Raw genomic sequence first — 15,831 nt, forward strand, 5'->3', positions numbered from 1 at the left:
TATGGACTAGACTATGATGAAACATTTAGTCCAGTGGCAAAACTTACAACTGTACGAATCATTCTTGCACTTGCAGCCAACAAAGACGGGAATCTATGGCAAATGGATGTGAAGAATGCTTTTCTTCATGGAGAATTGGATCGGGAAATTTATATGATCTAACCAATAGGTTTTCAGAACCAACATCATCCTGAATATGTGTGTAAGCTACGGAAAGCACTCTACGGATTGAAACAAGCACCTAGGGCGTGGTATGGTAAAATTGCTGAATTTCTAACTCAAAGTGGTTATTTAGTAACATCCATAGATTCCAGCTTATTTATCAAAACAAATAAAGGAAAATTAGCTATCCTGTTAGAATATGTGGATGACCTAGTCATAACAGGCGATGACAAAGAAGAAATTCTTCAAACAAAGGAGAATTTATCAGTTCGCTTTCAAATGAAGGAACTTGGGCAACTTAAGCACTTTCTTGGTTTAGAGATTGATCACACACAAAATGGAATATTTCTTTGTCAACAAAAATATTCCAAAGACTTGTTGAAAATTTTTGGAATGCTCGAATGCAAGACGATTTCGACACCCATGGAGCCAAATATCAGAATATGTGCATATGAAGGGAAAAGTTTAGAAGATGCAACTATGTATCAACAATTGGTAGGCAGTCTCATCTACTTAACCTTAACTCGACCTGATATTTCTTATGCAGTCAGTGTGATAAGTCGGTATATGCAAAATCCAAAGAAGCCTCATTTGGAAGCAGCTCGACGAATATTAAGATATGTAAAGAGCACAACTGATTATGGCCTTTTGTACAAAAGAAATGAAAACTGCAAGTTAGTTGGCTACTGCGATGCTGACTATGCAGGTGATTGTGACACAAGAAGATCAACAACTGGTTATGTATTCAAGCTTGGTTCTGTAACAATCTCGTGGTGCAGCAAGAGACAACCAACTGTATCATTGTCAACTACTGAAGCTGAGTATCGAGCAACAGCAATGGCAGCTCAAGAGAGCACATGGATAATACAACTAATGAATAATCTACATCAACCAGTAGATTATGCAGTTCCAGTATATTGTGACAATCAATCAGCAATTCGTTTGGCAGAAAATCCAATCTTTCATGCAAGAACTAAGCATGTTGAAGTTCATTATCATTTTATCAGAGAAAAAGTTCTGCAAGAAGAAATTGAGATGAGACAAATCAATATAGATAATCAAGTTGCAGATGTGCTTACAAAAGGATTAAACACCAACAAATTTAAGATGTTCCGTTATCAACTCAACACAGTACAAAGGGTTGGTATTGAGGGGGAGTGTTGAAGATCAATACCAACTCGTTAATGGATAAAAATAAAAATATAGATGGGAGTATTCTTTCTCATTCAATGGATAAGATTTAACAGATAGAAATTAGAATGTGTGGTTGAGAGTATTTCTCTCATTCAATAGATAGAATTTAATTGATAAGAATTAAAATATATGGTTGAGAGTATTTCTCTCATCCAATGGATAGAGATAGAATTTCTTGGTAGATAGAATTTAGTTTTCTAATCAACTTTGTATCTTGTATGGTGAGTACTATAAATACTCCCCCTGCATTCTTGTTTTATCATCCAACGAAAAATAAAAATATAGAGTCTTCAAGTTGAAAGTTGTTCTTCATTTTCCTTTTCTTTTCCTCTCTAAAATTGTGAGTGATCCTCAAAAGTGTTGTAGTGTCTTTGTAGTGTGAATATAATACAAGTAATTTATTTACTTGTTTATAGTCCAATTTGTTTTCTCGACAAGACTTTGACTAACACGCCATCTCTAAGTCTACTTACAACATAGCGTATCACTAGGTTTAATCTTTAGCTGATGAATCTGTAAGAGCATACTAAGAAGGACCACTTGAGGTATCTTACTATAGGGAATCATCTAGGATATTTGAAAGATTGGATAACTTAATTTTTCATTTGATAATATGAAGACCTTTGGTCTTTATAGCCAATATAATCACAAGCATGTTGGTTTACTGTGAATTTTTAAGATAAATGTTCATAATATTTTATTACTATTGCTGTCTACATAATTGTATTGATGTATACTGTTAATTGTTTATTTGTTTAAATTATTGTACTCTTCTTGTGTGTTGTTATAAAACTTAATAAAACTGTTGTTGCTATTATTGTAATAATTTTATGGCATGACAGTTGTAAATTGATGTTTTTATAGTATGAAAATTAATTTTTTATTAAGTTTGTGTAGAGTCATTTGGACATCTCTAGATCCATTAGTCACTTTTATTCCAAAAGTGACAAAGGATCTAAAACATTCTAAAAATAAAATTTTAATTTTGTCTAATATAGGGGAGTCCTATTTCTTTGTAGTGCCGGATAATAAATATCATTATCATACCATTTATAGTGAACTTCTAACTTCATTTTTAGTAAACAACAATGTGTTGTTGACTTAAACTTTGAGAGACTATAATTTTTTACTCTGATTGAATCATGGGACACATAATAAATCAAATTGAGAATCTCTGAACGGATTTTGATTTAATATATTGTGCGTTCTGAGGTTCAATCTGAATCAAAAGTTATGGTCGCTCATCTTGTTGTTGATCTTTATGTTGCTGATTTAAGAAACCAGCAACAATGTGTTGTTATGGGTCTTCATGTTGTAGATCTTAAGAAACCAATAATAATGTATTACTGATTTTAAAAACCAACAAGATGTTGTTCATAATATTTTATTATTGTTGCTGTCTACATAATTGTATTGATTTATACTGTTAATTGTTTATTTGTCTAAATTATTGTACTCTTCTTGTGTGTTGTTGTTGTAAGGTGTTATTATAAAACTGAATAAAATTGTTGTTGCTATTATTGTAATAATTTTATGGTATGACAATTGCAAATTGATGTTTTTATAGTATGAAAATTATTTTTTATTAAGTTTGTGTAGAGTCATTTGGACATCTCTAGATCCATCAGTCACTTTTATCCCAAAAATGACAGAGGATCTAAACCATTCTAAAAATAAAATTTTAATTTTGTCTAATATAGGGGAGTCCTATTTCTTTGTAGTGCCGGATAATAAATATCATCATCATACCATTTATAGTGAACTTCTAACTTCATTTCTAGTAAACAACAATGTGTTGCTGACTTAAACTTTGAAAGGTTATAATTTTTTACTCTGATTGAATCATGGGACACACAATAAATCAAATTAAGAATCTTTGAACAAATTTTGATTTAATATATTGTGTGTTCTGTGGTTCAATCTGAATCAAAAGTTATGGTCGCTGATCTTGTTGTTGATCTTTATGTTGTTGATTTAAGAAACCAGCAACAATGTGTTGTTATGGGTCTTCATGTTGTAGATCTTAAGAAACCAACAACAATATATTACTGATTTTAAAAAACCAGCAACATGTTGTTGACTTAAACTTTCAGAGACCATAACGTTTTATTCGATTTGAATTATGGGACACACAATATATTATATCGAAGATCTCTAAATGAGTTTTAATTTGATATATTGTGCGTCTTGTCATTTAATCCTATTCAAACATTATGATCTCTTAAAGTTTAAGTTAGCAACAATGTTGTTGCTAGTTCCGTACATATTATGAATTTTAAGATATTAGTAATAATATATTGCTGACTTAAATTTTGAGAAATCATAACTTTTGACTCAGATTGAACTACAAAATCAACAATAATGTTATTGTTGGTCTTCATGTTGCTGATCTTAAGAAACTAGCAACAACATGTTGCTAATTTTAACAAACCGACAACAACATGTTGCTGACTTAAACTTTGAGAGACCATAACTTTTGACTCGGATTGAACTATGGGATTCACAATATATCAAATCGAAGATCTTTGAACGAATTTTGATTTGATATATTGTATGTTTTGTGATTCAATATCAGTCAAAAGTTAAGATTTCGTCCCAAATGTGGCTGATGGAACTAGAGATGTTTGATTCACACCAAATAAAAGTTCTATGTGCTTGGCTTAATCTCTTTATTACACCCATGTCATCAAACACCATAGCAATACATTATATTGAGAGCAACAAATTTTTTCAACTCAATTTAAGTATGATAATTTTTTTCCACATGAAGACCTGACAACGTTGTTACTGACTTAAATTTTGAGAGACTATAACTTTTGACTGATATTAAACCATGGGGCGTATAATATATCAAATTAAACCTTGTTAAGAGATCTTTAATTTGATATATTATGCATCCCATGATTTAATATGAGTCAAAAGTTATAATCTTTCAAAATTTACCTAGCATACACGTTAAAATAGATACAGAATTATAGCTGATACAACTATAAGTTCAATTTTAAAAGGTCATAACTTTAGATTCAAATTAAATCATGGGACACACAATATATCAAATCGAAGATCTTTGAATGAGTTTTGATTTTATATATATTATGCGTCTCACAATTCAATCTGAATCAAAAGTTATGACCTTTCAAAATTATAATTGTAGTTGTAGCAGTTACGATTTCATAGTTGCTGTAATGTGTTGTTGATCTTCTAAAGACCATCAACACAGTCTTTTATAAACTAGCAACCATTAGTCGGTTTCGTCCCAAAAGTGATTGATAGACCTAAAGATGTTTGATTCACCCCAAACAAATTCATATGTGTTCGACTCAGTCTCCTTATTGTACTCATGCCGTCAAATACCATCATGATACATTATATTGGGAGGAATAATTCTTTTTCAACTTGATTCAAGTATGAAAATTTTTTTCTACATGAAGACTAGCAACAACGTTGCTACTGTCTTAAATTTTGAGAAACCATAAATTTTAACTGAGATTGAATCACGGTACGCACAATATATCAAATCAAAGATTATTAAGAGATCTTTGATTTGATATATTATGCATCATATAATTCAATCTGAATACAAAATTATGATCTCTCAAAGTTTAAGTCATCAACACATTATGGCTGGTTTCTTAAAATTAGCAACATGTTGTTGCTGATTTCTTATGATCAGCAACGTGAGTGAAGGCGCTGGAATTTCATTCTGTTTTAATTTCCTTGTACAAAAATTATACAAGTACAGAACTTTTCCTAGCAACCCGCATGTTCGATCAAACATGTGTTTGATCAATCAAACAAGTTCTTGATGGATCAAAGCACACCTTGATCAAAGTACAAGATCGCTGGCCTCTTGTGTTGGCATCCAAAATCGATACAAAGAAAACTAAACTAATTACACGACAGAATCAAAGAACTAGTTATACCTTTCCTTTGTAGCTAAAGACCTCTTGATCTTCTGCTATATTCCTCTCCTGTTCTTGGACATCGTGTGGACGATGATCTACCAAGATAACAAACACCCTTCCCTTCGTTGTTTCCAAACCACCAACCACCAAGAGAATAGCTAGGATGGGGCACCTTCTCCTCCTCTTCTTCTTTTCCAAGCCGCCACCCACAAAGGAAAGCTAGAGGAGGCGTTGACCCTAGCAAGGAGGAGGCGCCGACCACTAGCAAGGAGGAGGAGGTGGTGTTGGCCCTAGGAGGAGGAGGTGGCGCCAACCCTAGGAAAGGAGGAGGTGTCGCCGGCCCTAGGAAAGGAAGAGGTGCCATCGGCCCTAGGAAAAGAGGAGGTTAACCAAAAACCATAACTACTCCTGGATGGGTGGATGCGAGGCTGTATATAGAGGCTATAACAGGGACCTCGAGGAGGAATTGGTTTAGGCCTCCTGATGGGCTTGGGCTTCCTGTGTTCGGCCCGAACACTCAACTCAAGTCCATCAATAATAACTCATACCACTAAAGGGTTATTATTGAACTACCGCACAAATCTCATATTACAATATGGGCTCCTTCTTATCATGAGTGCGTTAATCTCCCTGTTTTTAAGATATCATATGTCCGTTAATTAAATGAGTTACTGACAACCCAATTAATTAACATCTGATTCTAAGGGTAGTACCACTCAATTTTATTATCATACTGGACTAAGTCCACCTGCAGGGTTTACATGATAATTCTTATGAGCTCCTAAAGGGGACATCATCAACCTAAATAATTAGGACACAGATTCCATCTATAATCAACAACACACCATATAAACAGTACTATTTCTCAACTCATCGGGCCTATTGATTTAATGAATAAATCTCACTTTTTGATAAGTTAAAGAAATAAATAATAAGTATACGTGCTTGTTATTATATAGGGATTAAGAGGACGCACATCTATACTAATAGAGATTCTGTTCTTTTATGTAATCAGTACAAATCGAACAACCTCAAACGGTCCTGCTCAAAACACACATAGTGTACTAGTGTAATTTTATAGTTAAGACAGACTCATATCAAATTACACTACAACCGTTCCAATGGTTTGTCCCAATCCATCTTAGTTGTGAGCTACTATTTATAATTTATAAGAAACCGATAACATGATCTTCTGTGTGGCACCACATATCATGTTATCTACAATATAAATTAAATGGATAACTGCATTGACATATATATAAATATAAAATGTAAACATTTGACCAAAGTGATTCTCATTTCAAAATATTTCAAAACAGATGTTCATACAAAAGTTAGGCTTATAGTATACATCCCAACAATCTCCCACTTATATTAAAAGACTATGTTGCCATGAATGCTGTCATACATCTGATTCACATCCCCTCAACATGCCTATCAAAAGCACTCATCGGAAGGGCCTTAGTGAAAGGATCTGCCAGGTTATCTGCTGATGTAATCTTGGTGACAACAACCTCTCCTCATTTTACGATGTCTCGTATCAGGTGGTACTTGCGATCAATGTGTTTACTTGCCTTATGGGCTCGTGGTTCCTTCGAGTTTGCTACTACACCACTGTTATCACAATAAATTGTGATAACTTTGGGTAAATCAGGAATCACATCTAAGTCCATCAAGAAGTTTCTAAGCTCTATACAACTTCTTTGGCTGCCTCAGAGGTTGCCATATATTCAGCTTCCATAGTAGAGTCTGAAACACATTTCTGCTTAACACTCCTCCATGCTATGGCTCCACCTCCCAAAGTAAACATATACCCCGAGGTTGATTTACTACTGTCCCTATCTGATTGGTAGTCCGAATCGATGTAACCTACAGGGAGCAAATCATCTGCCTGGTAAACCAGCATATAATCTCTAGTCCTTTTTAGGTACTTTAATATATGCTTTACATCAGTCCAATGTCTCTGTCCTGAGTTATTTTGATATCTGCTAACCATGCCCACGGTAAAACAGATATCCGGTCTCGTACATAGCATCGAATACATTAGGTTTTTTACAGCCGAAACATAAGGAACTGCCTTCATCTCCTCTATCTCCTTTGGTGTCTTAGGACACATATCTTTAGATAAAGGTAATTCATGCCAAAAAGGTAGAAAACCTTTCTTGGAGTTTTGGATGCTAAAATGAGCTAGGATAATATCGATGTATGAAGCTTGGGATAAGCACAACATCCTTTTCTTACGATCTCTTATTACTTTGATCTCAAGAATATGCCCACATTCTCCCAAGTCCTTCATATCAAACTGCTTGGACATCCATACCCTTACGTCTGACAATACTTTGACATTGTTGCCAATGAGCAAAATGTCGTCTACGTATAGTACAAGAAATACCATCACATTTCCGCCACTTTTCTTGTATACACAAGACTCATCCAGACACTGAATGAATCCATGAGACTGGATCACTTCATCAAACCAGATGTTCCAAAATCTCGAAGCTTGCTTCAGTCCATAAATGGACCGATTGAACTTACATACAAGATGCTCTTTGCCTTTCGCAATGAATCCCTCTAGTTGCTTCATATAGATGTTTTCCTCAAGACTTCCATTAAGGAAAGCTGTCTTGACATCTATTTGCCAAACCTCATAATCCATATGAACAATAATAGATAAAAGAATCCGGATAGACTTAAGCATGACTACCGGCGAAAAAGTTTCTTCATAATCGATTCCCTCTTTTTGAGTATACCCTTTCGCAACAAGCGTCGCTTTAAAGGTTTCCACCTTCCCATCTGTTCCTCTTTTCCTTTTGTAGACCCATTTATATCCAATGGTTTTTACACCATTTGATGGTTCTATAAGCTCCCAGACCTGATTAGAATGCATAGATTCTATTTCAGAGTTCATTGCACTTTGCCAAGATGCTGCATCTTTATCTTGGAGTGCTTCATCATATGTCCAGGGATCAACTTCATGTTCACCAGGGATCAAGTCTGAAGACTCTCCCAAAAACATAAATCTTTCAGGTTGTTTAACAACCCTCCACTATGATGAGACACTACATGTAATTGTGCATCATTTGTGACACGTGTTGCAATTACTTGTGGTATCTCATCTTGTACCGTTGGTACTAAAGTAGAAGTGTCCTCTCTTATTTCCTTAAGAACAATTATACTCATGAACTTGTGGTTCATTACATAGTCCTCTTCTAAAAATTGGGCATTGGTGCTAACAATGACCTTCTGATCTTTAGGACTATAAAACAAATCACCTTTTGTTCCTCTAGGATATCCTACGAACAAGCGAACTTCTATACGTGATTCCAACTTATCAGTGTCTCTCTTCAGCACATGTGCTGGACTACCCTAAATCTGAATGTGTTTCAAACTAGGGTTGCACCCATTCTATAATTCTGTGGGATAGAGGGTACTGACTTAGGAGGTACCAAGTTCAGAATGTACGTCGCCGTTTCCAGAGTATATCCCCAAAACGAATTTGGTAATTCTGAATAACTCATCATTGATCTAACCATTTCCATAAGAGTCCTATTCCTTCGTTCTACCACACCATTCTGTTGGGGTGTACCAGGTGCAGATAATTGGGATTGAATCCCGACCTCTGATAAGTAACTTCTAAACTCTCGTAAGAGATACTCTCTACCACGATCAGATCGTAGTATCTTGATACTTTTACTATGACATTTCTCCACATCAGCCTTGTACTCTTTGAACTTATCAAAACACTCAGACTTGCGGCGTATCAAGTAAATGTACCCATATCTCGAATAGTCATCTATAAAAGAGACAAAATATTCAAAACCACCTCTTGCCTGGATAGTCATAGGCTCATACAAATCAGAATGAACCAATTCCAACACTTCTTTAGTTCTATACCCTTTGCCTTAAAAGACTTCTTGGTCATTTTTCCTTCCAAGCAAGACTCGCATGTCAAAAAGTTTTCCACTACCAATGCACCCAAAGGTCCATTGGCTATTAACCTTTGAATTCTACTCAAGTTAATATGACCCAACCTTAGATGTCAAAGATATGTTTGATTCATTTTCGAAGGTTGCTTTCTCTTATTAGAATTAGAAGATGTGTTATTAATTTTCATTTGTTGCATCGTCGGAGTTATTGGATCAAGAGTATACAAATTGCCAACCAACACACCCGAACAGATAACCACCCTATTTTTCTTGACAACCACTTTGTCATCAAAAGAAACAGAATATCCATCAATAAATAATTTAGAAACTGAACTCAAGTTCTTTCTAAAACATGGTATGTAAAGATAATTTTTCAAAATCAAAGTTTTATTGCTATCAAAAGATAAATAAATATCTCCCACTGCAATAGCCGCCACTCTCGTAGCATTGGCCATGTAGACGGTGATCTCCCCTTCATGTAGTCATCTGATTTCCTGGAACCCTACAATGAATTGCAGACATGATCTTGCGCGGTGTTTTCAAGGGATAAGAAGCTGGAGCGGAAGACTACTCAAAAGTTGGGTTCGGGTGAGCCCTATTTCGGATGGCCGAGATCACCCAAGCGAGCGAAACTGGAGCGGAAGACCCGGACCAATGCGAGCGGAACCGGAGCGGAAGACCCAGATCAAAAAGTATGTTGGTGCAATTGACCTCTAGGATTTCAATGTTTGACAATTCACCTAAGTTTGGTCAGTGTGACCAAGGGTTAATCCAAATATGACTTGATGTTTAGAAGAGAGTAGTCTAGTCAGGACTAGATGACTAGCAAGTGAGAAGTCCTAACTAGAGGTTAGGTAAGTGGAAGCCCTGGTGAGTGAAGTTAGGTGATGGAAGTCCTAGTAAGTGAAGTTGGGCCATAGTGAGTGAAGCTAGGTGGTGTAAGTTCTGGTGAGTGAAGCGGGACCCTAGTGAGTGAACCTAGGTGGTGGAAGTCCTGGTGAGTGAAGTCGGACCCTAGTGAGTGAAGCTAGGTGGTGGAAGTCCTAGTGAGTGAAGCCAAACAATGGAAGTCCTAGTAAGTGAAGCTAGGCAACCCTAAGTAATGTGTGACCGACTATTTTACACTATTTTACTTTACTATTTTATCTATTGTACTAACCCAGTGTGCAGGAGTTGATAGGTCTGAGGGAGTCCAGTTAGGTCAATGGGCTGACCGGATAGTTGGCATGAAGTCCAGACAAGTCGACGGGCTGACTGGATATTTGGCAAACTGGTAAGTTAATGTAAGTCACTGGAGAACAGTGACTAAGTGAGGGCGCGCCCCAGTTGAGGGAGAATAGGCGTTGGTCCAGTTTAGGTCCATTTGAGATCCCTAAGCTGAGACCTTGACTTGTTCCTGGTCCTGGGAGGACATGAACTAATTACTATTATTTATTACTTATCCAAATACTTATTTTGCAGGCTATTTGGACTAACGTGGTTTTGTAGGACAAAAGGAGCTGATTTGCCTTCGGATGAACAGTGCCGAATGCACCTTCACTGAAGGCACCTTCGTACTATTTATAGAAGGCGCCTTCCATGGCTATGGAAGGCGCCTTCTGCAGGATAAAATTTGGCCAAAGTTACGGATAAGTATTGGCTATTCGGGATCGATTTTACCTCATTGGAAGCACCTTCCATGCCTTTTATAAGCCTATCTCGAGAAGGCATTGAATAACAACTGAAGTACAAGCTTCTACACGTCTGATTGAAGCTTCGACTGCTCCGGCCTACTGCTATGACCCTACTACGATGCTGTAGCGCCCGACTACTGCCAAGGAACCGACCGACACCGAGCCAAAGTTAATAATATTCAAAGGTGTTGGGTAACGAGCTGTAATTAAAGAGAAGATTAAAGATCTTTATCCTGCGTCATCTCGACTAAGGCTGTACACTTTTGGGTAAGCAGTTGAGTCGTCTAATCCAATTGTTGACGGAGACGCTGCAGTTCATTCGATTTAGAATTCACATCCATGGGTAAGGGGTGTCACTAAAAGGAAAGTATGATTGTATGAATGATGATCGACCTCCTTTTAAACAAGAGGGGAAGGGGAAAACAACCTATGCAGAAGTTAAAATGACCATTCTTCCTAGGTTGAATGAGTAGTTAAACAGGTTATACAATCGAGGATCTGGGAAAAGGAGCAACATTTAAGGTTATAATAGTGAAATAAATGCAACCAGGGCCTGAGTCTAGTTAGTCGGACTTGAGCCTCCTTCGACTAGACTTGGGGGGAGGCTTATGATATAGTGCATAATGGTAGGGCCCGACCGTCGGAAGTCAAGGAGATATGACAGTCAAAAGTCAAGGGGACATAACAGTCAGAAGTCAAGAGGATGTAGCAGTCAAAAGTCAGGAAGACGTGACAGTCGACCGTCCGGGAAAGAAGAAGGGGGACCGCTTGACGTCATCAGCCGTATAATCGCATAATTCTCGGTCGGGTGCTTACAGATCAGGATCCCAAATCTAAGACATAATATACAATTGGCGGTAACACCTGACCTGATCTGACTGGTCAAGTTTTCCCAGCTTGGTCTACATATCTAGGTCTGGTTCTCTAAGTAGGCCAACTCCCGGTCAGCTCTTGAGTGATCTCACCATAGCTCTCCCTACCCGTCAAGACTTAGGCCAGATGTTATACCTGACAGATCATCCCGAGCTGCCTCTAGTCATACCTGAGTGGGACAGAAGGCGCTAGACGACAACAAGGTCAGAGAATCGTAACTACTTGTTAGAGAATAACTACTGTATGTCAGAAAATATTCCAAGGGTTAGCTATCATCAGCGAGTGGAACCTTCTTCCGTTCCATAGAAGGATGCCACGCGCCCTCCATCACCCTACAAGGTCTAACACCCGACATTCTCTGATATCGGTTAGGCTCCAGAGGTACGCACAGTCATATAAAAAGGGAGGTCCTCACCCTTGAGCAAGTACGCACACTTCTGCTTTCGTCCTCTACTGATCTTTTTTCTTCATACACCTTTTCTTCTGATAAAAAAAATATCTGACTTAAGCATCGGGGGGCCTGCTACAGGGACCTTTTCCCTGGTTTCCCGTTTCTAACGTTCCGTATGCTTGTCTGAGTGTGTGCAGAACTCAAGTGCCACCGGCTCAGTCATCGTTGTCCATCAGCGCCACGTGGGGGTCCGTTCTTATGGGTACATACGATAAGGGTGCCATAGTCGTCTCTCCGTCAACACCAGTGACAACTCATTCGGCCTTCGCCTGACTCAGATTTTGGACAGGATCAATATGTAAGAGGGTGAGAGTGTTGATGCATACTTCGCTCGAACGCTTACTATAGCAAACAAGATGTAGATTCATAGTGAAAACATGAACAAGTATTGATCATTGAAAAGATCTTAAGATCAATGGCCTCCATGTTCGATTATGTTGTTTGTTCTATCGAAGAATCTAATAACTTAGACACTAGCTCTTGATGAGTCGCAGAGTAGCTTATTGGTACATGAGCAGAAGATGAGCAAACATGGAAGCGATGAGTAAGCATTAAAGGTGACCTACAATAAGATTGATGGAGATACAGGGAGAGGCAGAGGAAGAGGCTAGCATCATTCAATAAAGAAATTAAGTGTTACAAGTGTCATCAATTGGGACACTTTTAGTATGAGTGTCCTAAATGGGAGAAAGAAGTGAGTTATGCTGAGCTGGGAGAGAAAGAAGAATTATTGCTGATGTCATATGTCAAGATTGATCAAGCAAGGGAAGAAGATGTCTGGTTCCTTAACTCAGGTGCTTTAATCATATGTGTGCATAGGAGTGGTTCTCCGATCTTGATGAAAAATTTGGATTTCTGTAAAGCTCAGGAATAATTCCACGATGGTGGTATTGGGAAAGGGTAACATCTGGCTGCAAATTGTTAGAGTTACTTAGGTAATTACTGATGTTTTAAGGTGTAGCTATTTTGATACAACATAGAGTATGCAAAATCTATCATCCAGGATGTTTATACTACTTACAAGAATTCTACTGAAAGTTCCCACGTGTTTCCAAACAACTCTTGAAGACAATACTCAGCTCTGACACTGTAGATATGGGCATCTAAGTTTCAAGGGTCTAAGAACGTTGCAATACAAGCAAATGGTGAGAGGGCTACCATAGATGAACGTATCATCCAAAATTTGCACTGATTGCATGGTAGGAAAGAGCATTGGTAATTCCAAAGAAGAGTTTATGGAGAGCATCACAACGACTGCAGTTAGTACATGCTGACATCTGTGGACCCATCAAACCTACTTCCAATAGCAAGAAGAGGTATTTCATAAGTTTTATTGATGATTTTAGTCGTAAAGTGTGAATGTATTTTCTTTCCGAAAAATCTGAAGCATTCACTATCTTCAAGAATTATAAATCTCTTGTTGAGAAAGAGATGGGAGTTTGTATTTGTTGTCTGCGCATAGATAGAGGTGAAAAGTTTACCTCTTGTGAGTTCAATTTCTTTCTCAAAACTAATGGTAACAACAGGCAACTCACAGCAGCTTACACTCCCCAACAAACAGAGTAACCAAACGCAAAAATAAGACAATCATGAATATGATTAGAAGTATGTTATTGGAGAAGTAAGTTCCAAAGATTTTTTGGTTAGAAGTAGCAAATTGGGCGGTATATGTACTGAAGTCCTACATTGGCAGTAAAAAATATGATTCCTGAAGAGGCTTGGAGTGGTGTTAAACCAAATGTTGAATACTTTTGGGTTATGGATGCATTACCCATGTTCACGTATTAGACAGTAGTAAGAGAAAGAAGTTGGATGGTAAGAGTCTTCGGTGTGTGTTGCTAGGGGTGAGTCAAAAGTCTAAAGCATATACTATATGATGGTTAATTCGATCCTACCCTTATGGGCAGTGCCGTAAGGGTATTGTGCATAGTAAATTCTTTTTTTTTGATGATTTTTTAAATTCCTAATTATGCCAATAAAATTTTATTTTTACGATTTAGATGTTGAGCTATATTATTAAACATAAAAAAAATTTTAAATAAAAAAAATTTAGATGCACATGAGGTGTTTAAGATTTGGTGATGGTACACCTAAAAATATTTTTCAATTTGATTTTTTTCTTTGGTGCTTAATATTATAACTCAATCCTTAAACCAAATCACCCTTACGAAACTGCCTATAAGGATGGGATCGAATTAACCCTATATGATCCAACATCCAAGATGATAATTGTAAATAGAGATGTGATTTTTTAAGAAAACGAGTGATAGAAATGGGGAAGTAACGAAGAAGTAGGACTTGATATTCTTGTGCAAGGAGAAAGTAAAGCAGAAAGTGCACATGATCAAAGTGAAGAAGAATTTGAAGAGGAGATAACAGCTGAAGGAGAAGGAGATGTTAGTTTATCTTTAAGTGAGTCACTTGGAGAGAATTCTCCAGAAAGAAAGCAGAGAAGAATGTCTATTTAGATGGAAGATTATGCGAGTGGGGAAGAATTCTCTGAAGAAGATGTTGAACGCAACAACTTTGTTCTGTTTATCTCCACCTCATATCCAACTACCTTTGAAGAAGTTGTTTAGAGTTCCAAGTGGAAAGCTGTAATGGATTTGCTGATAGAAGCAATCGAAATAAATAAGACTTCGGAGTTGACATATTTGCCTAAAGGAATGAAGAAGATCGGAGTAAAGTGAGTTTACAAAACTAAACTCAACGTAAATGGCAAGGCTGACAAATGCAAGGCTCAGTTGGTGGTAAAAGGGTAAGCTCAACAATATGACATACATTATACAAATGTATTTGCACTTGTGGCTAGGTGGAATTCGATTTGAATGATAATTGCTTTAGCAGCTCACAATAGTTAGAGTTTATACCAGCTTAATGTCAAAAGTGCTTTCTTGCATTGAGAGCTAAATGAAGTAGTATTTATTGAGCAATCACAGGGCTTATGAGAGGTGAGGAGTACAAGGTGTCCAAGTTGAAAAAGACATTATATGGCCTTAAACAAGCTCCTAGTGCATGGTACAGGATTGAAGCATATTATGTCAAAGAAGGGTTTGAGAGATGCAATTGTGAACATACATTATTCATAAAACTGGGAGATGAAGGTAAAATTTTGATTGTTAGCCTATATATTGATGATCTAATTTTTACGAGTAGTGATGAGAGTATGTTTGTTAAATTCAAAACTTCTATGAAACTTGAATTTGATATGACTGATTTGGGAAAGATGAAATACTTTCTTAGTGTGGAGGTGTTACAAAATCCTGAAGGCACTATATTAGCAAAAGAAAGTATGTAAAAGATGTTTTGGAGAAGCTTGGGATCGAGAAGAGTAATAGTGTGAAAACTCCCATTGTTCCGGGTGTTAAACTTATGAAGGATGAAGAAGGATCCAAAGTGAATGCTACCATGTACAAACAATTAATTGGAAGTCTTATGTATTTAATTGCTACAAGATCAAATTTGATGTATGTGGTGTCTCTCATTAGCAGATTCATGGCAAGTCCAATGGAGTTACATTTGCAAGCTACAAAAAGGGTAATAAGATACTTGAAAGGAACTGTGGATTTGCGAGTCTTCTATCAAAAAGAGGGTGATGATGAGTTAAAGACAATGATTATGCAGGAGATGCAAATGATAGGAAAAAC

At 37.0% G+C, this 15,831-nt stretch overlaps 1 protein-coding gene across 1 annotated transcript; it reads left to right on the forward strand.

Annotated features, from left to right (window-relative positions):
* Positions 1-585: 585 nt before the first annotated feature.
* LOC122030409 (secreted RxLR effector protein 161-like) lies at positions 586-1,326 on the forward strand. The gene has a single exon (XM_042589616.1). The coding sequence runs from the start codon at positions 586-588 to the stop codon at positions 1,324-1,326; it is 741 nt and encodes a 246-aa protein (XP_042445550.1).
* Positions 1,327-15,831: the final 14,505 nt, after the last annotated feature.

Source organism: Zingiber officinale, chromosome 10B (assembly GCF_018446385.1).
Source record: "Zingiber officinale cultivar Zhangliang chromosome 10B, Zo_v1.1, whole genome shotgun sequence".
Taxonomy (NCBI): domain Eukaryota; kingdom Viridiplantae; phylum Streptophyta; class Magnoliopsida; order Zingiberales; family Zingiberaceae; genus Zingiber; species Zingiber officinale.

Excerpts from the sequence above, each read along its gene's own strand:
- LOC122030409 (XM_042589616.1), top strand. The coding sequence starts at position 586 with ATGGAGCCAAATATCAGAATATGTGCATATGAAGGGAAAAGTTTAGAA.